Source organism: Quercus lobata, chromosome 6, assembly GCF_001633185.2.
Source record: "Quercus lobata isolate SW786 chromosome 6, ValleyOak3.0 Primary Assembly, whole genome shotgun sequence".
Taxonomy (NCBI): Eukaryota; Viridiplantae; Streptophyta; class Magnoliopsida; order Fagales; family Fagaceae; genus Quercus; species Quercus lobata.
Genome location: NC_044909.1, coordinates 23719478 through 23746137, shown reverse-complemented (window position 1 = coordinate 23746137; position 26660 = coordinate 23719478). Strand labels below are relative to the sequence as shown.

The 26660-nt window shown below is 36.2% G+C and overlaps 2 protein-coding genes across 4 annotated transcripts in view; one reads left to right on the top strand and one right to left on the bottom strand.

The window, feature by feature from the left end:
• Window positions 1–4891: 4891 nt before the first annotated feature.
• LOC115950008 (uncharacterized mitochondrial protein AtMg00310-like) lies at window positions 4892–5477 on the top strand. The gene is made up of 2 exons (XM_031067262.1): window positions 4892–5318; window positions 5407–5477. Exons 1-2 carry the CDS (start codon window positions 4892–4894, stop codon window positions 5475–5477), a joined length of 498 nt encoding a protein of 165 aa, XP_030923122.1.
• An 8844-nt stretch (window positions 5478–14321) lies between these two features.
• LOC115995297 (chromosome transmission fidelity protein 18 homolog) overlaps window positions 14322–26660 on the bottom strand; it is a 35342-nt gene continuing 23003 nt past the window's right edge. Inside the window, exons 10-23 of one of the 3 annotated variants that reach the window (XM_031119804.1) lie at window positions 25644–25688; window positions 24865–24938; window positions 24527–24594; window positions 23110–23178; window positions 22918–23018; window positions 22754–22835; window positions 22577–22655; window positions 22397–22484; window positions 22156–22309; window positions 19341–19532; window positions 19194–19253; window positions 16505–16821; window positions 15762–15867; window positions 14322–14538 (exon numbers count right to left, since the gene is read on the bottom strand). In XM_031119804.1, coding sequence (XP_030975664.1) covers window positions 14485–14538; window positions 15762–15867; window positions 16505–16821; window positions 19194–19253; window positions 19341–19532; window positions 22156–22309; window positions 22397–22484; window positions 22577–22655; window positions 22754–22835; window positions 22918–23018; window positions 23110–23178; window positions 24527–24594; window positions 24865–24938; window positions 25644–25688 — 1489 coding nt within the window. In that variant the 3' untranslated portion in view covers window positions 14322–14484. Of the gene's footprint in view, window positions 14539–15761; window positions 15868–16504; window positions 16822–18734; window positions 19005–19170; window positions 19254–19340; window positions 19533–22155; window positions 22310–22396; window positions 22485–22576; window positions 22656–22753; window positions 22836–22917; window positions 23019–23109; window positions 23179–24526; window positions 24595–24864; window positions 24939–25643; window positions 25689–26660 lie in introns of those variants that run through there. The other 2 variants (XM_031119805.1, XM_031119806.1) reach the window with 2 other exon arrangements.

The following is a 26660-nucleotide window of genomic DNA, read 5'->3' as shown; positions in this document are numbered from 1 at the left end:
TCCGCCACCAGCTTTGGATGCCCTGTATCATGACTCTTTATCTATTATTAAATGAAATTTGGTTCCAGTCTCCAAAAAAAAAAAAAAAAAAAGGTGGTTGAAATGGTATTGAGAATCTCCAAGCACTAGTTATTTGAATATTTTGCATGTTTGCATAAACCACATTCCCATTCGCTCCAATTTCTTCGCTTATAAAAATAATATTCTTTGTGCTTATAACCGCATTTAGCATGGAATCAATTGCTTATGCCTTAGGTTTTGCAATATGACGACTATATCTTAACAAATGGTACAAGTTCATAACTATATGAATTAAAGGTAATAACCTTCTAAATGCAATCGAATAAATGCTTTGTAACCAATTCTAGTCTCAAGTGTATTCCTTTTTTTTTTCTTCACAAGAACCTTCAGCTAGATTAAAACACTCTTTGGAACATAAAAATTCAAGTTTCCTTATATCCTTCGACGCACTATAATATTTAGACTTTCTTTTCCAAATAATTAAACCTATTTGTTATGCATAATCATTATATAAAACTAGACCACCCCCTGGGTCATACTCACATGAAAGAAAGGGAAGAAAAAAACGATTAGGACTTCCCCCGAGATCATTTTAGGGCTGTTGTTAACCAAAGCAAAAATCTCTAGGCTGCCACAAGACCAACCACTGCCAAACATGCAAGTTTGACTAATGCAAGGATTAATACATATTTCATTATAAACTAATCCTCGCAATACAATAGGCTACCAATGAACAAGAAACATGAAGTGTTAATAAAGGTTTCTCAGTACTAAGGAGAGCAGCTCCCCTCTGTCTTAGCCCGTAGAATTAGTCGTTTTCCTTTGTGTAATGTTTTTTGAGTCCCTCAAGTAACACTGTTGCTTGTAGGTTTGTTGGGAATTTCTTCTGGGGGTGTGGGAAACACTAAGTGGTGTTGTAATTTTGCTTTTGGGTGCGAATGGAAACGCTTACGCAATGTTGGGAGAATTTGTCTCTAAATGATAGGGAAGGTGGTGAATTTCAATTTGACGAGGAAACAGATTTGTCAAGCTGTATTATCGCAGCAAAATTTCTCACAAGACGAGCGTTGAACACAGAGGCTATTATTAAAACTTTCAATCCCATTTGGAGGTCAAAAAATGGTTTCAAGGTGCGCAATGTTGGAAACCACATACTATTATTCATGTTCGATAATGAAGAAGAAGTTGAGAAAATCTTCGATGGGGAGCCATGGAGTTTTGATAAACACTTGGTGATGATCCAACGATAGGACCATAGCATACCTGCCAAGGAGTTAGTCTTTGACCAAGTCTCGTTATGGGTGCAAGTCCATGATATACCGATCAAATTTCTGAGTCGAGAGGTAGCTGAGAAGTTATGTGAAGCTGTGGGAGAAGTCAAAACAGAGGTGAGCCAAAAGGAAGTTGAACGGGGTGAAATGATGAGAATTAGGGTTCAGGTTAATGTCAATCTTCCTCTATGCCGTGGTAGAGTCTTCACACGAAAGAATGGAGTAAAGGGGTGGGTTACTTTCAAATACGAACGCCTCCCTAATGTGTGTTACTAGTGTGGCCGTCTGAACCACTTCGACAAAGACTGTGAACGTTGGATACAGAGTAATGGAACCTTACAGCCAAAAGATCAAGAGTATGGACCATGGATATGTGCTACTCCATTGCCCACACACAAAAATGCTATCATCGTAGTCCCAGGATACTATGAAGCGAAAAAGAAAGAGCTTGAGGTGGAGGGAAAGAAGCAAGAGAGCTCTGGTTCAAAAGCACCGGCAACGGCGGCGCAGACCAAGATTTAGGGAGGCGGAGTTAATGAGTTTCAGTTACAAAATCCTGCATTTAAGGAAAAAATAAGTACGGGTGTTACTGAAATTAATAAGGAAACGGATGCTAGCCTGGACCTGCAGTCAATCGGGTTTAAAGCCGGGAATAAAGGAGAGTATTTCATGAAGAAGATAAATGAGCTTGATCAGGAGTTAAAGAAATTTGAGCTGGACAAGGATACGTTGAATGGAGATAACGTTACTGATGAAACACAAAAAAGCCCAGGGTGTGGGATTAATGAGGTGGCGCACGAAATAGGAAACGAGCAACCAGTTTTGGAATCACGTGACCTGTTAAGTGAGCCAATCCATCACGTGCTCTACCCAAACAAAAACACTAAGCCGGCTGATGTTACGACCCATCTTATTAAGCCCACTACTTTAGCTGAACCCATAAGCAGCCCAACGGAAGAAAAGAAAAGTGGAATCAAACCCAAAGAGCAAGGCACGTGGGTTAGATATACAAGAGTAACAAAAGCTTCAGGTAAAGTTCCAGAAGCTCACCCATCTGAAGCGCGAAGAGAGGCGCTGCACAACACAGACCCACGCCCTCTCAAACGTCAAAATGCCTCACTTGATGATGTATTTGTCTCAATCCTAGCGGCGGTGGCTGATGAGCAGCCACGCCGGATAGCATGAACGGCCTAAGTTGAAACTACCGTGGCTTGGGGAGGTCGCGTGTAGTCTTGGAGCTCAAAGATTTGGTGCAGAAACACTCCCCACAGTTCGTGTTCTTGATGGAGACCAGAGCAAAAGATAAGTTTCTAAAAAACCTTTGTCGTAAGTTAGACTTGAAAAATCTTTTTATTGTCCCTCGTAATAACACTGGTGGAGGATTAGCACTGTATTGGAAGGAAGGCCTCAATCTGAAAGTACAGAGCTCATCTCCATCACATATTGATGCTGTAGTAGACCCAGGAGTGGATGACGCCTAGCGAATTACCGGTTTCTACAAAGACCCAGTAACAGCCAACCGGGAACACTCTTGGGCGCTACTCAAGCACCTCTGTCTCCAAATGGATTTACCTTGGCTGTGTATAGGTGATTTTAATGAAATAGTCAAGGCAGGGGAAAAAATGGGTGGGGCACCGCGGCGTGAGAGGCAGATGGTGGAGTTTAGAGCGTTAGATTTCTGTGGTTTCAAGGATTTGGGATTTGTTGGATCACCGTTTACATGGTGCAACAACCAGTTTGATGGGGTTGTTACATGGATCAGACTAGACAGAGGAGTGGCTACTGCATCTTGGTTTCAAAAATTTCCCACAGTGCGGGTTCATCACATTGCGGGTTCCCTATCTGATCACTGTCCATTGTGGATATGTGCTAATGATGAGAATGTCCGTTTTTACAAGAGAGGCAGGCCGTTCCGATTTGAAGTGATGTGGATGAAAGATGACAGGTGTGAGGGGGTGATCAAGGATGCTTGGGAGGAACAACATTGGGGCAATCTTATCAACAAGCTAGTTACAAAGGTTGAAGCATGTTGCACAAAATTGAAAACTTGGAACAGAACCTCCTTTGGCCATATCCAAAGCTTACTAGAGAAGAAGAGGAAGTTACTGGCTCAAGCTAAAGCCTTATCAATGACAGGACGAAATCATGAGCAACTACGGACTCTCAAAGGGGAAGTGTATGAGTTAATGGTCAAGGAGGACGCAATGTGGCACCAAAGATCGAGGGTGGAGTGGCTTAAGGCTGGTGACCTCAACACTAGCTATTTCCATAGCCGTGCAACCCAACGAAATCGGAGGAACTTCATCTCTAAGCTGAATGGGGAAGATGGTCAGGTGGTTGAGGATGAGCAAAAGATTGGAGAGATGATGGCATCTTATTTTAGTGAACTATTCACAACAACAACACCTTCTGACCTTGACCCAATCCTTCAAGGGATTGAGAGGAAAGTCACGCCGCAAATGAATCAAGAGTTGACTAGAGATTACACGGAAAGAGAGGTGGAGGTTGCATTGAAACAAATGAAATCCATTTCAGCACCCGGTCTAGACGGTATGCCCCCTATCTTCTTTAAACACTATTGGAACACTGTTGGACCTGATGTCCTCTCTGCTACTCTCTCTATACTTAACTCAGGAATCATCCCACCAAATATAAACCATTCATTTATAAGCCTCATTCCCAAAATAAAATCCCCTGCTACAGCTAAAGACTTCCGACCCATAAGCCTCTGCAATGTCATTTATAAACTAATCTCCAAAACCATAGCTAACCGCCTTAAAAAGTGCCTACCAAAACTAATTTCTGACTCTCAAAGTGCATTCCTATCCAACCACCTTATCACAAAAAACATATTGATAGCATTCGAAACCTTACACCATCTGAAAAATAAGAGGACGGGGAAAACAGGTTCCATGGCTTTAAAACTAGATATGAGTAAGGCATATAACAGGGTAGAATGGACTTTTCTAGAAAATCTAATGGATAAATTAGGTTTTACTAGGAAATGGATTGACTTGATTAAATCCTGTATCAACACTGTCTTCTTTTCGATTCTGATTAATGGTGCACCATATGGTTTAATCCACCCACAACGCGGTCTCCGACAAGGGGACCCGTTGTCACCTTATCTTTTCCTTTTGTGCGCAGAAGGATTACATGCCCTTATTAAGCAAGCAGCAGCCAATGGTACCATCTCTGGAGTTTCCTTATGCTGTGAGGGTCCTAAGGTGACTCATTTATTTTCCGCGGACAATAGCTTGCTGTTCTGTAAAGCAAACAGCCATGAATGCAATTCTGTCCTGGAGTTATTAGAGAAGTATGAAAAAGCATCGGGTCAAAGGATCAATCGGGATAAAACCCAACTATTTTTCAGCTCCAATACAAACCAGCAAGTCAGAAATTCAATTAAAGGCAGATTGGGTGTTGCGGTCTCCCATCAATTTGATAAGTACTTAGGACTACCGTCCTTTGTGGGCAGAGGGAAGAAGCAAAGTTTTAGCTACATTCGTGAGAGGATTTAGTAGAAAATTCAAGGTTGGAAGGAGCAACTACTTTCACAAGCGGGTAGGGAAGTATTGATCAAATCTATTTTGCAAGCCATGCCAACATACTCCATGAATTGCTTTAAACTACCAAGAAGCTTATGTAAGGACATCGAGTCTCTCATTCGAAAATTCTGGTGGGGTTATAGAGGAGAGCAACGTAAAACTCATTTGGTGGCGTGGAATAAACTTTGTCTCCCTAAATGCCAAGGTGGTTTGGGATTTCGAGACATTGAAAACTTCAACCTTGCCCTCCTTGGAAAACAAGTATGGAGGCTAATACACAATCAGGATTCTCTGTTCTACAAGGTTTTTAAAGCCAAGTTCTTTCCAACCTGCTCAATCATGGATGAAGGGGTCAAGACCAATGGATCTTATGCATGGCAGAGTATACTTAAGGCTCGCCAAGTAGTTGACATGGGATCTTATTGGAGGATTGGAGATGGCCGTAGTGTACTGATCAGAGGGGACAAGTGGCTACCAGGTTTACATCACAGCAAAGTTCTCTCGCCCCAAAATCACTTCTCTATGAATACAAAGGTTTGTGCTTTGATGAATGAAAATGGTACTAGCTGGGATGCTGACCGAGTTAGGAGTGAATTTCTACCTTTTGAGGCTAAGGAGATCCTTAGCATACTGCTAAGCTCAAGAAGGCCAGTTGACCGCAGAATATGGAAGGAAACTAAAAATGGGGTGTACTCCACGAAGTCAGACAGCAAAAACCAACCAGCCAGGCACTTCGAATCCGACGGTGCTAAATAGCTTCTGGACCAACATTTGGAAGCTTAATATTCCAAACAAGGTGAAGCATTTCCTATGGAGAGCATGCTCCGACTCATTACCAACGAAAAGGAACCTAGCACAGAGGAGAATTATTACCAATGTAACCTGTGACCTTTGCCGGGACCAATCAGAAGATGCCATTCATGTACTGTGGGATTGCTATGGGGTCAAAGAAATTTGGTGGAAGGAAGAGGTTTGCAAACCATTTCTAATAGAGCGATTTGTGAATTTCCAGGATCTTTTCTTGGGAATCCTTAAGGCTCATGACCCTCACCTAGCTGAAAGATTTGCATTCATTGCCTGGAGTATCTGGTATAAAAGAAATGCAGTCAGAACTGGTTCTCCCTCTCTGCCCTATTCAATGATCCATACCGAGGCCTTGGAACATTTACAAGAATTCCAAAGGGTCCAAGAAACGCCCACGGCTCCTATCCAAGCTGCTGAACCAATCCGTTGGTCCCCTCCCTCTAATTCTTGGTGTAAAGCTAATTTTGATGGGGCTGCCTTTCAAGAACTAGGAGAAGCAGGTTTGGGAGTGGTTGTAAGGGATCATAAAGGTACTATGATTGGAGCTTTGTCTGAAAGAATTGCTCTACCTCCTACTATAGAAGAAGTTGAAGCTATGGCAGGTAGAAGGGCGATTTCTTTTGCAAAAGAACTTGGTCTCCCAAAAGTAATCTTTGGAGGGGATGCAGCAGGAATTATAAACTCCCTCAACTCAGAGGAGGACTGCTTGGCACCTTTTGGTCATATCATAGAGGAATCTAGATACTTGGGCGCAAGCAGTGCCTTTGCTTTTAGCCATGTAAAACGTTTGGGCAATAGGGTAACTGATAAGTTAGCTAAGCTTGCTAGAGAGTCCCTCTCGCCTTGTTGTTGGTTAAACAACATCCATAGTGATGCTATCAATCTTGTTCTGTCTGACAAAAGTTGTGGCTAATCTTTAAATTAATGAAATTATTTCTTTCTCAAAAAAAAAATATATATATATAAAACTAATCGCAAACCCGCACATTGCGCAAGATAATTTTTTTTGGTAATCTCATTAAATATATTTTTTAGAACCTTACATATAAATTTTTTTAAAACCTTTACATATATATATATATATATGAATCTTTACATATACCTTTAAGTAAACTCTATATATTCCACTTCTTTAGATGCGTAAAACCATAGACTACTACTCCATAATGATAGTTGCTAATTAATATTATAATTTTTTTAATGATCTCATTTGTAACACTAACTGATGATTTGCATAATAAAGACGTTAAATGAGAGGTAGCATTGTTCATTAGATTTTGAAAAAGTAACAATTTATGAAAATTATATATGTAAGGTTAAATGAAATGTCAAAAAAAGGATTTTTAAATTTTATTTTTTATGCAATTTCTATTATTAGTGGAGAATAACACTTTTTTAGTTATGATTGGAAATATGGTTTCCATGATTAAAGTTTGGTTAATTTTAAGTTTAAATTTAGTACTATGATTTTATTTAATTGTTGATTATTGATTTAAGTTTTTTAAGTGAATGTAACGGTTTATTTTACTACACTGTAAAAATTTTAATACTCTCTAAATCGACATCTCTATTTTATTTTTTTCTTCTCATTATAGCCTCTTTGTTTTCCAATTAATGTCTACTAATGATGTTTGATTTTTTTTTTTCTTTATCTACTCTTTATTACTTTGTATTGTTTTTTTTTTCTTTGCCATCTCTCTCTCTCCCCATTGGCAACCTATCGTTTTCCAAAATTTGATGATGATTCTATGGTATTAAATATGCATTATTAGTTTCTTCTTTATGTTATATTTGGTTTGACATCCTCATTATTATTTTTTAATTAAGTGTTTCTAAATTGACATTTGTTTTATATTCCATTTTTCCTTTAATGTATTGGGCGTGAGAATGAGTGTTTCCCTAGCATGACTCCACTTTATGAGGACAATTTTATTTATTGAATTTAAGTAAAATATTATATGTTTAATTTTTTAATATAAAAAAGTAGAGAAAATATAAATAATTTAATGATATGGAGGATGTAGCTAAATTTAAAAGTTGAATAAAATAATATGAGAAGGAAAAAAAAAAGTAAAAATAAAATATATAACAATAAACATCAAATTATCAAAAGCATGCTATGTAATTATTTATAATGCAATATGATAACATTTAACAATCAAAGTGAACCCCAAAAAAAAAAAAAAAAATTTATCAACCTAAAATAAAGTTCTAAAGATCACAAAAATTTATCAACCTAAAACAGAGAAATAATCTTTTTTGTGAGGGAAAATTATGCATAAAATGGAAGAGTGAATAACAAATTTATGCTAAGAGAATGATAATAAGAAGAAATAAAATAAATGAAGATAAAGGGAAAGAGGAAAAGTGATATTAAGGTAGAGGGTTTGGGGAGATGAAAAGGTAAAGGGAATAAGAAAAGTTGGAGAAAATGTAAAATATTATATTTTAAATTTTTTAAAATAAAAAAGATGAGAAAATATAAATAATTTAATGATATGGAAGATCTCATCTTATTTCAATGTTGAATAAAATAAGATGAGAAGAAAAAAAAAAGTTAAAATAAAAGATATAACAATAAACACTAAATTATTCAAATCATGCTATGTAATAGAATAATATTTTTTTATATATACTATCTTTAATTCTTCATAATGCAATAGGATAATGTGGGGGCCAGATAATTAGGAAGTACTGTTAAGGCAGTATTAACTGGGCCTATGGCCCGATCCGAGGACGTTAGACCATTCAAGGAGGTCCAGACAAGATTATAAGGAGAACGGAGTGAAGAGAAGAGTAGAGACAATATGAGATAAGTCCAACAAGCGTTCGAGGATAAAAGCCATCTTGGCAATATATGTCCGAGGTCAGTTCGAGTGTCATTTCATCATGGACTTACTTCAGAGTTACATCATCACTAAGAGTTAAACGTCGTACAAGGGAAAAGAAAAGAGAAGGGCAACAAATATCTTCAAAAAGCTGCTACATCCGCATTAAATGACTCCCAACTAACTCTTTGGCCACATTAATGTGGAAGTGACACCTGAACAGTGATCAAGCAGCCTTACAGCTCTTAGTTGATGGTTCTGGGAAGTGTTAGATGGGACAAGAAGGAGTTCCCCGAATCTAACCTACACATGTGTGGTAGGGGCAACACCAAGACTGGAATATATAACATGGAAAGAGGTATTAAAAAAAAAAAAAAAAGAGGAGGGATTGTCTACGAACAGGACGGTGACTCTTGTATAATTTTATTGTTGAACAAGACAACATAATACAAACTCCTTGGGCTATTCCGAGGACAGATTTTCTGATCTTACTTGTGACTAACAGTCTCAAACTACCAAGTTTAATTGTTTTTCTCCTGGAATAAATCTAATTCTTCCATCCACGCTCTACAAATTTATTGTTTAGGCCGATTGGGTTTGAGCCCAATCTTGTTTTGGGACCAACCCAATTTTAGTCCTTACGGATAACATTTAAGAATCAAAGAAAAAAAAATCCACCAAAAATTTGAGGGAGAGAGAGAGAGAGAGATATAACTTTTTTGTGAGGGAAAACTATGCAAAGAATGGAAGAGAAGATGGCAAATTCATAGTAAAAATGTGTAAATAAGAAGATATAAAATAAAGAAAGATGAAGGGAAAGATGAATAGTGATATTAAAGTAGAGGTTAGTGAAGAAATGAAAAGGTAAGGGAGGGAGAAATGTTATAGTAAGTATAAATATTAAAAAAATAAGTGACTATTAAAAAAAATTGTAGGAAAATTGGAAAGAAAATAGGATAATGACATAGACGCTGATATGGCTTAACTAGAGTGTAGTAACAATAAATGCTATGCTTTAACTTTTAAATATATATCGATATAAATGTATATTTGATTTACACTAGATACCACCTTATCCAACAACTTTTCATCGCTATTTTCTTGTCATGAAATAAACATGCAATCATCTTTTTGCTTCTTTCAACATAATTTGGAATGTTAATAGTTGCATCAATTTCTATTATAATTATGATATGTTCTAATGGGGAATATTTTGACGACTATGAAATTTGACTACCACATATACATCGTTGGGCCCTCACAAGTTAGTCAGGAGCATGAGAGTCGTCAGGTAGACAAAAACTCTTCAGGACCTCATACGTCAAACAATCTCTAAGGGAGTTCAGCCCACACCTACTCTTCATGTGTCCCAGGATGACGAACAAGCACCTTGTGACTGATGATGGGTTGTACTTGGCCTCGGAGACCATCTTGCGTATTCTCCACGCAAGTATCTCCATATGGAAAAAACTTGCACACCATGCCCAAAGATCCTCCTACACAGCTACATCTTCCAAACATGGGAAGTTAGGTCTGGATATCTGGGAGCATTAACTGCATATTTCTCCTATAAGGAAAGAGCCTACACCCACGAGATCTTGGTCAACTCTACATCACTATATAAAGCACCAAGCCCCCTCTTCTCCAAGGTACGTGAAATTTCTTAACTCTCATACTCTTGAGTTATTGGAGATCATTCAATCACTGACTTAACCTTCAAAGAGTATATGGCTAGCACCCCACCAGTGCCCTCTATAGGTTCTTCTCCTACCTTTCACTCTTCAGGTGCCCATGTCACTGCACGTCTGGATGATTGATTCACTGACAATTTTGTGTATCATAATGTTCATACCAATATTATAAAGAAATAGATTAATCATACAAATGAAAAATTTAATGAATTTCTCTATATTTAATTTGAAAGCAAACATAACACTAGACATGCTATAATCAATACTTTCAAAAATAAGATAAAATATACATTCATTATTATGAAATTTTAAATCATATACTAATATCACTTAACCTTTATAATATCATTCTTTGGTGTCTAGTACGTAAAATAAGTGCTTAATACACACAATGAATGGTGACACACTGTAGGGATGACAATGGGTTAGGGCAGGGCCAAAGGATGGGGTTTTCGCCCCCACCCCGCATGGTTTTGTCTTAACCCATCCCCACCCTGCATAATGGGAAAAAATTTCTTACTCCATCCCCGACTCTTGGGGCCTCACGAAGCCATGCCCCACCCCTTAAAACTCTACTTTTTGTTAATTTTCCCTACAAATATTACAATTTTTTTTTAATAATACATGTTTCATTAATAAAAAATATACTTGAAATTACAACTAAATTTATCTCATCAAATCCAAATAATTTTTAGCAAAAACTAAATAATATTATCCAAGGGTTTAACAAGACAAAATTACAACAAAAATAAAAATCTCATAGTATAAAATGACAAAATAGAGGCCAAGAACCACGTTGGTTAGAATAAAATAAGTTAATATTGATATGTTTGTTTAAATAGTAAAGTTTTAGGGTATAAAAAAATTACAATTATAACATTTATCAGAACGGGGTGGGCAAGGACAGGGCAAGGTGGATCTAAAAAATCTAAACTCATCCCTGTCCTAGCACCTTTGCAGGGCAGGAAAAATCCGCTCAAGGTGAAGTGGGGAGGTGCTGGTCAAGCAGGACGGGGCAAAATTGTCATCCCTATACTAACAATAGTGAAGTGCAATATTTAGTGATAATTTTATTCCCCTAGTTAAGAATCCAGTCTACCTAAGCTCAGATTATCAAACAAAACAAAAAGCTTCTCATCAGAGTGTTCACGTAAATATATATATATATATATATAGGATTAAGAAAAGAAAAAAAAAAAAAAAAAACTCCTGTTAGGACGCTCTCTTATATGTATAAAGCATTTACCTCTATTTTCTTTGTGCTTTCCTTTGATTTGATCCCTTATACACAACTTTTATGTTTCATAACCTAAATTTAAGGTTACACAGCGTCTCACCGGAATCTATTTTATGGCATTATCATGCCATCATTGGTATTACTTTTTTTTTTTTTTTTTTTTTAAGAAGTAGGTTAATTACTTTGTTCTTCTAATTGATTTTTTCTTTTCTTTTTATATTTATTTTTTGTGTGCAAATTGGTGTCTACTATTGTTGTTGTAGTTGGCTGTATACACTTAAATTTATTGAACATGACCCAATTACTCCAAGTGAGTGCCTAATTTTTCTTTCTATAATGCTGAAGGGATTTAAGTTCTAGACATTTAAGGGTTTTGATGGCATGAGTTGTTTTCAATTTAAATTTCACGCCAAAAGCATTCCAATTTTGTTGGCAAAGTTCTACCCCCTTTGCCTTTTTTACTAAAATCTTTTTGTTGAAAAAAATATACTCAATTATATGTAACCCACCATCTCACAGAATCTAAAAAATGTTGTATGTGGTTTCTCTTACATAGGTTTGTGTTGTGGATTCTTATTATTGCCTTCTCTATTCGTTGATCCTCGCTTGCGACTTCAGAGGTTGGAAGAAAAGGAGAGGGCACCCCTTTTGTATTCCATAGCTATTTTCAACTTGGTAAATAGAAGGGATTGACTTGGTTTTTTGGGCATTAACTGCAAGGCCATGAAAGTTCTTAAATGGAAAGATTTACATATACAAATGTTCTTTGTTAACTTAAATTTGTTAAGAGTTTCAACATCTTTTTACTATTCTGGATTAAAAAGATAAAGAAAAAAAAAATCATAATATGCATTGAGCCATATTATGAATAGAAGGTGAAACATATTCGTTTTGAAACAAGTATTTATTTGAGCAAAGTAAAAATATATAAGTTTTTTTAAATTATCTCGTGCATTGCACGGGTTAGCAACTAGTTCAATCTAAACCTAAAACTTCCCTGCCAAAGTTTGGTTACAAAAAGTCCGAAATTCATCTATTTGTCCTACCATGAGGACAAGTGCAAATAGTTGCTGAGGATGAGATGCTCAAAGCTATTTACCATTGAAACATCTAGGCGTTCACAATTTACTAGAAAAATATATTTCCTAAAAGGTTTGTAAATTATGGACTTTTTAACTTTTAGCTGTTATCTATATTATGAGAGAACTCGATATTAATTTGGTCCATACGGTTTTACAATATCCTATAGTGAATTTTTTTGAAATTAGCACAAATGCTAAAGCAGCCAGTGGCTCATTAGAGCAAATATTGTGGTGTTATATTGCTAAAATGCTATTTTTAGCTCTACAAACTTCAAAAATTATGTTGCATCAGTAGAGGCATATGTAAAACTAAGGCCGTCCACGGGTCGGGCCGAGTAGGGTTTGTGCCCAACTCGGACTCAACCCGACATTATCAGGTGGGGAAGATTTTAACCAACAACCAACCTAAATGAAGTTTCAGATCAACCTGGTCAGGTCATATCGGTTTTCAGGTGTAAATCGGTCGGTTTCAAGTTTTCTAATATTGTCGAATTTCGGCTGAAATTTGGCCGGATCTTGTCAAATCTAGCATCTAGCCAGATCTAACGAGATCTGGCCAATATTCCTTCGGATCTATTGAAATCTGGCCGAGATCACCTAATATCAACGGAGTTAGAATTGGGTTTACCGGAGTCTTGGCCGAATTTGAGTAGATTTGGGCTAGATCCAACCAAATATCGCCTGATTTAAGCATATCTGAGTGAGGAAGAGAGTAGACCTTGGCCAGATTTGAGTAAAGGCCAAACGTGGCCGGATCGGAGCTGAGGAGCACTAGATCATCGCCAGATCTAGGTAATTTTCGGCCTTCTTTGAGTTTTTGTCAGGCAGGTTGGGTGGCTCGGTTTTTTCAGGATAAAACTTGCCACTCGACCCAGTGGAGTCGGTTTTTGAGGGTTGAGACCTGTCACCAACCGTCAAAGGCGTCAAAACCGACCGTGACAAGTTAGTTCTGGTCAAGTTAGTCGGTTTTGTCGGGTCTTCGGTTTGCATGGACACCCCTATGTAAAACTTTTAACTCTTGAGCTATAGTGCACAGCCATCTATTGTTGTGCACTGTAGCTCAAATGTTAAAGCAAAATAATCTATTTTATTTGTTCACACATTAAAATAATGTTTCTTTTTCTTTTCTTTTAATTCTCTTTCTTTCTTTTTTTCTTCCCATTACACTCTCTTCTTCTTCATTAGTTCATAGTCTCACCTCTCACCTTTAATTTTTTTTCACTCTTCCTCCACTCTCGCCAACCCAAGTCTCTACCCACCTCTACCTGAGATAAGAAGTTGTTGAGTTGGTGGCAGTTGTCTCATCGTTGGTGGGTTTCCTCCATTGCTGGGATTAGTGGGATATGTCACTGGGATCGACCATCTGAATTCTTCTCAAATCGGGTTGTTGCTAGGATCAACGGCTGGGATTTGTCATTAGGTTGTTGCTGGGGCTGGGATCGATGCTGAGAATCGTCACTAGTGGTTGCTAAGGCTGGGAATCGTCACTGGTTGGTGGGTGTTCTGATTTGTGGCCCTTGTAGGTGGTGTGGTGGTGGTTTTAGGTGGGTCTTTTTTTTTTTTTTCTTTTTTCTTTTTTTTTCTTTTTTGTGGGTTGCAATTTGGTGGTTTTTATGGGTTTTTTTGGCTATGGTTGTGGCCCTGCAGTGGTTTCCATGGTTGTGGTATGGGCAGTTATAGTTGTTTATTGTAATATTTATATTATTTTATTGTGTTGAATGCTAAAATAAAACCACTGATGTTAAGTATTTTGTAAAAAAATGTGGTAAAATAGATAAAGTAGCTTTTTGTAGTGTCAAATTGCTAAATTTTTGGCATCACCAATGCTAATGCTCTTAGTAGAAGAGAAAACTTATATATTATTGCATATTAAATCAGGTTATGAACATTACAGAGTAATTTTGACAAATTTACTTGAGGATAAAATAAAAAAATTATATATATTATAAATGAACAAAAATAGAATAATTTTCACATTGCTCACAAGAACTGGGATTCCTCCTCATAGAAGAAACTCACGAATTCGAACTGGCCTTTTAACGGCATTTGTAAAACCCTGCATGGAAATAGGAAAGAAAGAATTAACAGAGTATCTGCTTCAATTTCTTCACTACTTGCAAATTACAACAAATCCATAAAAATCCAAACTTTTTTGGGGAAGTCACTCGCAGCAGCAACCAACATGTGAATTAAACAGTCCTAGTAAACCAAGTAGTAGCTAGCATGAGAAAGGACATGGTATGTGCTTGCTTTTCTTAGTTTTGGCCACAAAAGTGCTTAAGGTGATACTGTTTTTTTTCTGTAATTCAATACTTGGGAAAGGGGGGATTTGAACCCAAAATGCCTCTATTGGAAACACCGAGAGATGCCAATTGAACTACAAGGCTGGTAATGTTCTGTAGAGAAGATGGTTGTTAAAGAATAACCTTCGCTTCATAAATTCACTAAGAAAATGAAATTATAACCTACATTCTGCAAGCTCAATCCAACATTCTACACGTGCATTTGCAATGAAAGATCCCTCATGTTCTACACCTACTCTCTCTCCCTCTCTCTCTCTCTCTCTCTCTCTCTCTCTCACACTAGCCATAACCACCTTCACCTCCCTCACCACTGGATTCAATCCAATTAATTCCTTCAACCAAATCCCATCTTCACCATCAAACTGAAAGGCACATCACATCCAAACCTACCATTGATCCCCTTTCCCTTGTAAATCCATCAAGCCCCATATCCAAACGCACTACCACCATCACCTCCATTACCACCACCATCTCCAGAATCATTTAGAATCTAAAGAGATCCACGTTTTACAAAGAGCCATGATACTATGTAATTATTTAATTAATTTGTTTATATTTAATCCAAATTGGGTTCGATTCAACATTTTGATCAAAATAAAAAAATTTCAAAATTTATTACATGATAAAGAGTCCTTTGTCGGTGCATTAGGGACAAGTATGACTTCTTATGCATTTTTAATAAACCTTGGAGGAGGTCAGTGAAAATTCTCTATAACTTTTTATTATTTTAAAAATGAAAAAAAGAATAGTGTAATATACAGCTAGAAGTGATAAAAGGAAAAGGCAAATTCTAAATGCAGTGTGGCAGTAGACTTGATTCTAATAAAATGAACATAATGACTTTTTTTAGGGTAACCAGTGCTCATGTTAGCTTTAGTGCAACATATGTGATACAAACCCACAACCAGGTATTCTTATTATAAGACTATCATTTGCATATAATGAAGGATATCAAGTACTAAGAATAGTCATATACCTCATTAAATTTAAATAGTAGCGGACGCAAATCTCTTTCCAAGGTTGCTTCTTTCTTCACAACAATATCAGTACTCTGAGAGCCTTTGCTACTCAACTTCTTAAACCTGATTTTAAAAGTGAACAGGATATATTAGTGATGAATGACTCACAATAGAGTCTGATTATTTATCATCCATTATTGCACACTACCTCCAAAGATCTTTTTCCAATGATAGATAAAACAGAATTTTTTTTAAAAAAATTAAAAAATGTTTTAATCTAAAAATACTATAATTCATCAAGCATTTGGAAACAAAAAATGAGTTCGCACCAATAGAATAGAATAACAATCAAAGACTCGTGTCTACATTTGATCTAATGATCAAAACAACTAAAGGAACATATCAAGAGAAATATTAGGAATAAGCTGCCTACAAAAATTGAAGTGATGTTGCATGGGCTTGACACAAGCTTTCTCACCAGAAATTATTATAGCTTCAGCCCTACTCAACCTATGTTCTCTTAAGACCAAATGAGTGTGTACTAAGTTGAACTTAAATGAACCAACTAACAACAAAGAAAAGGTAAATATAATAAAGACAAAAAAGAATTTTGAATCAGGTATTTTACTCTAAAATTTAGTAGTGGTGAATGCAATTAAGAAAAGGAAAAAAAAAAAAGGTTGTTAAATTGAGATCGTGCTGATTAGAAGATAAAGCAACATAGTAACATATTGAATTAAAAATTAAAAGCATAAGTTACCTGCTGAAGAAACTTGAGGAACCACTATAAGGCTTTTTGACATCCCCGCTGGATTTCAGTTTCACACAAGCTGTGGCACTTTCACTAGAAGCCAAGTTTGATGAAATTTTGGAGGTACTTGGATTACATTGCCTTATATTTAACAGATTCTTTTCATTTTCTATGTTTTTCTCAACACATGCAAGCGATTGATCAGTTTTGGCAGATTGAGCTCTGCTAGATTCCAACTCTTCAAAATCTCGCCTTTCCTTAGTGCATCCATCTATTGAATTAACAGATCTTACGATGCTTACTTGCAAGATCTTTTGCTTCTCAACCTGAAATACACAATTTATTTTACTGGATCAAGTTCAGCTTGCAGGTGGCTAGAAGTACAATAAATTTCAGTTTGATTTACAACAAAGTACAACACCTTTAGTGCGGTGAACTTCTGTATTTAACATAATTAACCAATTCTTCCAGAGCTTAAAAAACAGCAATTAAACTATGACAATGACACCAGATTGTTTCAAGACTAATATGCCTCATACTTGTCACTGTAGTTCTAAAAGAAGCTATCCATGCCTCACAGGTCGCCTTAAGATGGGCCTCACAAAAGATGCACCTAGGCACAACCTTAAAAGCTTAAACTCCTAGAGGTTTACACCTCAAGCATTTCCCCAGCCTTGAAATTCCTTTAGTGCATGTGTCACTGAAAAAAATGAAGGCTCCATAGCCATAATAAAATCTTGCCACTGGCAACAAATCTTTACTGCAATCAGCTTCTATTTTATTTGGAAGCAAAACTGATTGTTCATTGTGTAACAAGAGCACTGCCAGAGTGTCCCTGGAAAAATTACTAGGTGCCATAAAGGACTCTATATAGGTGTCCTTGCTGCTACACATTCAGTAGGCTACCTGATGGTATGCCTGGGGGTGTGGGGACAGATTCTCATACATATGCCTCACCTCGAGAATGGGCACAAAGAATTTCCTCTAATGCTTATCTCTGAATACCACACCCCCTATGAGATAAAGCTATCTTAAGGATAAAGGAAGCTAAATCATAGTACAACAAGTTTTCTTAGACTATGTTTGGCCAATTAAATGGGAGGAAAAAAAAAGGAAATGAAGGGAAAGTATTCTATTGCCAAGTGCCTAGTTTGAAGGAAAGCAAGAAAGAGAAAGGATAAAGGAAAACAACCCACATTTGGGCTCCACCTTCACAACTTTCTTTGTTCTCCCTCCATTTACCTCCATTTGGGAGTAAATAAATGGTGAGCCTGGGGGGATGCCCACTTACTCCAACCAAGCAACAGATTTCTCATCCTCCCTCCCTTCTCCCTCCTCTTCTTTCCTGTCACTCCCTCTTTTCCCAAACCAAACATAGAGTTATTCTCACTAATTGTGTAGGGTAAATATGAAATTACCCTAGCATAATACATTTTATTTATATGGTGTTCTAATGCATTGTGACTAATTTACCCCTAAACATGTGCACTACTGATAACAGTCCCCCTCAAATTGTGAATTTTTTTTCTTCCTAATAAAAAGACATCAACAACTTGGGTTCCCTATGCATAATTGTTTCCATAGAGAGCAAATCAGGAGACAATAAATAATTGGGCTGATCAAAGTCCGACTAAAACAAATCAACTAAAAATAGAGTGGGCCAATGAAGAGCACTAGAAACCAAGCCAACTAATGCAAGTGGACAAATTCAACACCATTAAATTGATCCAACCAATCAATGACATCACATAACAGTACCAAGGATTTCCTTAAATATTAATTGGACCCATTAAAAAAAATCACCCAACAGCATAAACCAGTTTAGCAGTACAAAATCAACCATTAAAGAGAGAATTGGCACATATAAAAGCTTGGCCAGCCAAAGGCAAAAACGCAAACCAGAGGACAAAACATACCACAGTTTCAAAGCAATCAAAAAATCAACACAAACCAAAGCCCAAGAAGCCAATTAAGATAACTTCGCACCTTATAATGGACTTCCAACAGGTTTTTCAGAGGTCCGAGACTCTCATTAGTGCACTTGTGGTTGCTAGAATGGAGTTTCTGACCAGTAAAGCTGCTACCTGGTGTAGCCAGAGTCAGCCAATTCAACCAATGACTGACCCACAGTGTCGTAATTTTGGTGTCATAATGGCCATAGAATCACTCACCAAAGCCAGTTGACTCATCCCACAAGGAGATCATGGTCACTAGAGTTACAATCAGTGATGTAAGTGTAGTTAAGGTCTTTGTCATTAAAGGTTTGATGATTGTTTGTGGTCACCAATGTCGGGTTTGATTGGTTTTGGTCATCGGTGGTGGGTTAGTACGTGGTAGCTCTTATACCAATTGGGGCTCCTCTTAACCATTTATAAACTTAAGATCCACCTAGAAGCTCTAATACCATTTGAATCAAGAAAAAACGCTAACCACATCTGTACTATACACCAAAAGGACTAGTCTAATCGCATTTAGGCTCCTCTTAATCATCTATAAACCAAAGATCCACCTGGTAAACACCCAATGTGAGACTTAGTACATGCACGGCACAACACACACACACACGATCAATATCCAATTTAGTTGGGGCATCACATGATTAATCGTAATAAAGCAATTGCATTAAGCTACTAAGCACCAAAAAAACTAAAATATTAATGAATAATCCCACTAACCTACAACAATATACATGACTCACCTCATGCAACACCACTTGCTTCATAGCCGAAGTAAGTATAAAATGACCACAACTATAGCCCTGTTTCATTGTTAGGAAAAGATATTTAGACAATAATTCTGAAATTCAGAAATACATAACACGCAATATATTGTAATCAACTCAAACCTTGAAGTTAATAAAGTCATTGATGGGAGGATCAAAAGAGATCAATGAAGCATCTGAAGTTGCTTCATGTCTTGGGTTAATAGACAAAGGATCAGATTTGACGTTCTTATATGTTATAGAGTAGGATACCATTGTGCTAACCAACTGAGACAGATCATTCTTCTCTCTCTCTGACAATAATTGTAATGCCACCTGAGAGTGACATCAGACCATATGAGAAACCAGAGTGATTAGCAGTAGGAAAATCTCCACGATTCCAAAAGGAAGAAATATAAGACACTCGTGCAAAAAGAGAATACAAACAATCAGGAAAGAAAAAAAGGATACCAACAACATTACTTAAGCAATCTTCATAGCAGTGCAGACAATACAAGCAAAAGAATGTACCATACAATTACCTCAAAAATTCTATAACCATTTCAAAGCAATGAAAAGAATTTATTATTCTTCAAATATTATATTCACTATACCATGGTTAACTTAGTAAGGCAAAGACTACCAAAATTCTATTTAATTGTCAAGAAGATTAAAAAAGAAAAAAAGGGGGGGGTTGAAGAGTGAGAGATTCTGTCAATATCTATCTATCTATGATTAGCAATGAGATTGAAAGCTTATTTATTATTAGGTGAACATGTGTTCAACCATCATCCAAGTTACATAGGAAATTTTTGGCAGCCTCCATTACATTTAAATGGACTTAGGTAGAACCCCCCCCCCCCCCCCTCCTCCCACACCCACCCACACACAAAAGCAAAAAGGAACCCTCCATACCCCATGGCCTCCCACCCGTCTCTTTTTCTATGTGAGTGGGAGTGTGTGTGCCTACCTTTGGCACAAATAAATGCCAGGCAAAAGGAACTAATCTTTTAGTAATTGTGATGTTATGAACTTGTCAACATTGTAATAATGATAAAATAACCATGACCTATAGGTTTTACGAAAATGCATGTCATTTATCATAAGAATAAGCAGTTCACAAGAAAAAGGGTTCTTCAATTTATATATTTAAAAATTAAAAAAAAAAAATAGAAGAGAACACAGGAAGAAAAATATGGAAGATGAAGAGGAGAAAAAGGAGCAGGACATTGTAAACTAAGGAGAGTAATAAGGCTATCTGGTACCCTAGGCTCTCCCCGGCCTCAATCCAATCCCATTTTGTTAAGACTAGAACACAAAAGAATATTAAAAAAGTAACTTAATACAAAACAACCATTCTTGAATAAACAACCATAATACAAAACATTGTGGTGTAAACAACTGTACTTGATAATAGTTAAGTAAGTATCACATACTTACCCCCAAAAAATAAAAGTCACATTCTTGAATAAAGAATCCATGAACATGTTTACGCTCATTGAGGTAATATGAATCACATAAACCATATGCAAGTATAATGAACTTTAGATATGGGTTTGTTTGCTTTGTGCACCATTTTTGTTTCGTACAACAATGGGCTCAAGAACTATTTAAAAGCTGGATTGCAACTTTAAAAGAAACAAGTTCCACAGCAGTTGAAAAGAAGGGAGGGAACTTTGGTTCTCTATAGAAGCTACTGCCTTCCCTTCATTAAAGAAAAACAGCCATAATCTGTAGTCTACTGAAGGCCACACACTGCGTTTTGTGACAATGAATTCGATTTAGCATCATGTAATTTTCAAATGCAATACAATATACACAAAAGCATTAGGTTCCGCATCTATCCTTGATGTAAAAAATAGGTTAAAATTTTCATGCATAGCTGTCCCATTAGGTGCACCTATCTGACTCTGGAAAGTATTTAGGTCTTCTGAGGCCCAGCTCACCCCACCTCAAATCAGCACATAGACAGTTGAAGGAGGTTATTTTTAATTTAGAGAGGGAACAATGAAAGGCATGACCCTCTTCAAACCCACCATCCCATTCCTACATGCAGCTGGCACCTTTGGAAAGGTGCATGCCTTCCTTTTGTCTGCATCTAACTGAGTACATCTCAGCATGGTTCAGGAGCACAACCAAAATTATTTTCAAATTTATTATTTCAAATTCTCTCATAGGAGATTGGACTATTGTAGACTTCTATTTTTAATTCAAATAGGGATGAGATTTGAGTTTCAATAGGAATTAGTTTTAGATCAGCTTCAGTTTTAGTTAGGATTATCTTTTATTCCTAAAAGTTCTATAAAAGGTTTCTAGATGGTTGTATTTGGGAGACGATCAATTAATGAAATTTCAAATCGAAGATTTTCCAAATGTTGGGTGTTGAGTCTTGACACCTTAGGTGCAGCCTAAGTTTTCTTGCTTGGTGCTGATTCCAGGTGACCCCTAGGTGCTGATTCTTAGGGTTATCTTTTAATTTTCTTGTTCTTTTATTTTCCTCTTGATTGTCCTGCATCAATGGTCAAGTCAAAATACTCAGTGGTTGCACTACGCCTTTTTCTGCACTAAAGCTAAATCAGGTTTATATACAATAGTTGAATCTTTATCATAAAATTTCAACTTTAAGTGCATGTCAAACATTAGTTTGCAACGTATAATTTTTTGCAAATAGAAAAGGTTAGGCATATGAAAGTTTAGCAGACAACTCAATAATAACTTTTGTCCAAACGCATCGCACATCTCAAATTGCCATCATACCATTGTAATGGTTGTAAAAAATTGTTGAAACAAGAGATAGTAATAAATACTGGAGCACGTATCTGCGTTCTAGTGTATACAAGAGATAACTAATTGCAAACATTATGTAGGGGATCAGAAAAAAGCAAAAGAAATAGAAGATACCAACCTCCCACCCCTCCCAAAAAAAATAATAATAATAAATAAAGTTTAGGTACATTACCGGTCTTAGAGTTGGTGGTGACAAAATATGCAATAATGGAGAAACCAAGTCTTCTACAAAGGACTTAGTAGACAGATGCCTTGAAATATATGGTGGAATTTTGTAGTGCCAAGACCTTATAGCCTCCATCTTTTCCAGGCACATTGTTCGGCATCTGAAGGTTTGTAAAGATCCAATAGTAAGAAATGGTAAAGATTATGTTTTACATCAGGTTGTACTGTTGTAGTAGATCTAGAGATACCTTTGATATGACTTAGGCCATTCAATGTTTGGTTTTTGAACTTGGGCTACTAGACGATGTACAGCAATTGCACAAGGAGGCAGATAAACTGCAGCAAAGAGAAAATGAGTTTAGAAGTAGATGATTGAAATTATCTCCAATAGTGGAAGGTAATAAATGATAGATACTGCAGGTCTTTACCATAAATAGGCATCTGCTGTGTACGCAATATATATTGGTGCATCAGATCAGAAACACCAAGGCTCTTTAAGCACTTGACCTTCACATAACATAAGTATAAAGTCACCTGACTTGTACTAATGACAGATTCGGTAAAGCCCAATATAATACAGACAAACTCAGGTAATTAAGGCTTACAGTTTTTTGCATCACTGGATCATGATAATGGAGCTGCAAAAAGTTTTCATGGATCCCATCCAATATCAAATCATAGTCACCACTGCACAGATTGGCCACTTCAGCAAGATGGTTTTTGCATAAAACATAAGACAAACATATGTTCACAATAACTAATTACGTACCGGTTAGATATGAGAGAGTGCAAAAGGTCAAACTCATTGGATACACTGCTGGAATTATTATTAGATTTTATTTGCCGCTTGATTTTTCTCCTTTGGAAAATCTGAAGATATTTGCATCATAAAAAAAAAATGGTTGAAATGAATGATAAGTAGCTATAAAACCACATTATGGAATTTCCTGCTCTGCATTACCTCCTTCCAGATATCAAAAACACTTTTTGACATGTCCTTTCGGCCAACTACTTGAGAACTGATTTCCAACTGAAAGCCAGTAAAACATGTTAGTAAAACAAACTAACATTAAATCACTCAACCAAAATGCTCTTATTACAATGTATAAAAAAAAAAATTCCCCCTATACATTTTTCTCAAAATTCAGCACTAATTGGTTAGGATTAGTAGGTTATACATCCTATGTAGTCCACTAGTCCTTTTTTTAATAAATTATTTTAACAACAAAAAAACATTAATCACATTTCTGAACCCTCTCCCCCCCCCCCCACACACACACACACACACACACACACACACACACACACACACAAAAGAAACAAACAAACAATTAATGAATAATTGTGTCCTGAATAGATTTATTTTTTGTTTTCTATTTTCTAATAAAGTAATCCAATATTTTTTATAAGTAAAATTTTTATTGACTAAAAGAAGAAAAAGAGGCACCTCCAAGTACACGGGTTGTGTCCGAAAAATGCAACATAAATTAGTTAAAATTACAACAATCAAGAAAATCCAGCAAATTAGAGAAAGAATGACCACTTAAAGCAGCCGTCCAATCATACAGAGCGCGTAAAAAAATCAGCTTCAGACCCACCATAGATTGTTCAAGACCCTTGAACGTCCGATTATTCCTTTACTTCCAAATAATCCACATGATGCACAGAGGGATTGCATTCCAAATATCACCATTATGGTGCCTAGCAAACAGCCCCTTCCAATAGGCCAATAGGCTATCGGATCAACTACCCTTTTAGGCATAATCCACTGCAGCCCATATAAGCATAAAACAAAAGGCCATAGATCTCTAGCCATATCACAATGTAATAGTAAATGGCTTTTCCAATAGTTAGCAATCATTAACTTCAGAGTCTTTTGAGACTGACAAAATTTGGAGGAGCTATCGAGATGCAGAACACCCACTGTTGGGATGATTAGATTATTAGGATTATGAAATTCAACCATAGATCAAACTCCCTGTCCAATCCTAACGTTTTCTCTACCACAAGAAGTGGACTTTTAGGACAAAATCCACTACTTAACAGCTATAAATACTTCCTTTCCTAAACTTAACTGACTGGTATTGTATCCAACACCAGAAGATCAAGAAGTGTGCAAACTGATACAAGCAGGATAATGGTGGAGCCGAAGATTCGACTGGTTTTTCAATTCTCGATATCAGGCATTTCTAGAAGGAGAATACTCCCCTCTACAGGAAATTTATGTCTTCAATCAGCACAACCAACACAAACAAGAATATAATTCTTTTTCTTTTCTTTTTTTTTAACGATTGCAGAGTCTAGCCAAACCCATCATCTTTACCATGAAGGCTGTGTTTAAATTGACAACTAGTTTGGAGAAGAGATTATATTCTTACCACATTGAGGGTTTCATTCTTCTTATTGAGGAACTGGAGAGTATTCAAGCATGAGCGTATATCACATTCTGTAAGATGAAAACAAGAAGGCTGAAGATAATAGAAGAAAATTCAAATGGTAGGAAAATTACCATTGTAAATTATAAATACTTTTCATTAAATTGTAACATTTTAGATTGTAATAGGCATAGACTTTGAAGTCCAAACTGGGAACCAAGAAAGACTGTAAATGGTACTCCAAGCATATATGACGTCAAAGTTAGACTTTTGGCATTATGAATATCGTGATTGATCAAATAGGATAATTCGGACTCTCAAAACATGAAGATATGACTCACCTGTATATTCTGCAAGTGCAGTAAGAGCAATAGAACTCATTTTCATTCCCTCCTTGTTACATATATATTTGAGCCTATAATAACCCATTTTGGAAAATATTCACAAATGTAAGATGAGAAATACATAAAACTTGTTAAACAGAAACAAAAATGCTATCAGAGATGTGTTTTGAAGTATGTTTAACCCAACAAAAGCTAGTTATTCTAATTATGTTTATTTTAAGACAGAAAACCTCATTATTCACTAAACTAATTTAACATCCTATAAAAAGTTAAGGGTTGTAATTATAGGATTGTTATAAGATCAACTAGACATATAGACATTTAGGCAATCAAAAAGCATAACCATAATGTGAGCATAGTTGAAATAGAAATGTTAAGATAGATGAGTGCAACAACAGGAAAGATTAAATGGGAAATGAAGATATTTGTACAAAAGTAATGGTTACCAGTCAAAGATTAGGGGAAAGTCACTGAAGATGGTTTAGTGTGTGTGACAAAGACTTCTAAATGCATCAATGTGAAAGAGTTGAGTAAAATGGACTTTAGTGAGACAAAAAATAAGGTGGTAGAAGTAGCGAGAAAGGATGTGATGATCAAAGACAACAGATGACTGGCTTTTCTTAGGGCTACATGTCAAAAAAAGATTCATGTAGCCAACTACTGTTAGTTGGAATTAAAGCCTAGTAAAGTCAGTTAAAAATTGAATACAGAAGCGATAACATAATGCTTGTGTTATAATAATACAGTAGTTAACAATACTTGAGGCGGATCATCACCTGCTTACTACACGACTAACTGTTGGTTGAACAAATACATGAACCCTGTAAGAAAGCAAGTATACATCATAAAGCAACTTAAACACTTAACAAATCCAAATATATGATGAACTTTTTAATGGTCCAATTTAGTATCATGCACAGACAGACAACACATTGTGTGAAAAAAGCTCCAAAAAGATCAGCAAGTAAAGTATTAAAGCCAAATCAGGGCATCAATTAAAACTATTCTAAATTGTTGCTGTTATTTTGTTAAAATTCAAAAGAGATGGTATATGACCGAATTGACAAATGTAAGATAGATTTCAAGCTTAAATATTTGCATCAATCAAAATATTTTCTAATTAGATTACCAATCAACAAAAAGCAGAATCAAATAATTAAATAAAATAGGAATACGACAGACACTTTGAGCCTTGCAAGCCCTACTAGGACTACTACAATGGGAACCTACACCTAAGAACTTTGCTCAGACCAATCAGTATAGTTAATTAAAATAGTTGCATGCAATATACAACTAGATCAGTACATATTCAAATGAAATATCAAATTAACTTAACTTGCAGGTTTCTCAAAAAGCTTCCCAGCAACATTAGGGATTTGAAATATTTAGACATGATAGGAAGTGGTGCCAAGTTGAACGCATATCAAAAATCAAGGATAGTTTTAGCAAATAACTGCAAAATATCATCAAATGAATTTGACGGCTTCTATAGAGCAGGTTAAAAACCCCTGGCTGCAAAGCATATAAAGATAATTGGGGTAAGAGTAAATATAGTTTGCCTCTTTCAATATGTTAGAAAAATGATTAAATTCATCATTTCCTAATACCTTAAACTTTGGGAAGAATCAATAATTTGACATGATATCAAAACAGGAGATCCTAAGTTCGATACCCTGCCTTTACTCTACCTCCCACTTAAAATGTTAAAAGTCCCAAGTGTTGGGCCCCCTTTATGAAGGAAGAGTTTATGCCTACACATGAGAGGGAGTGTTAGAAATACAATTAAATGATTA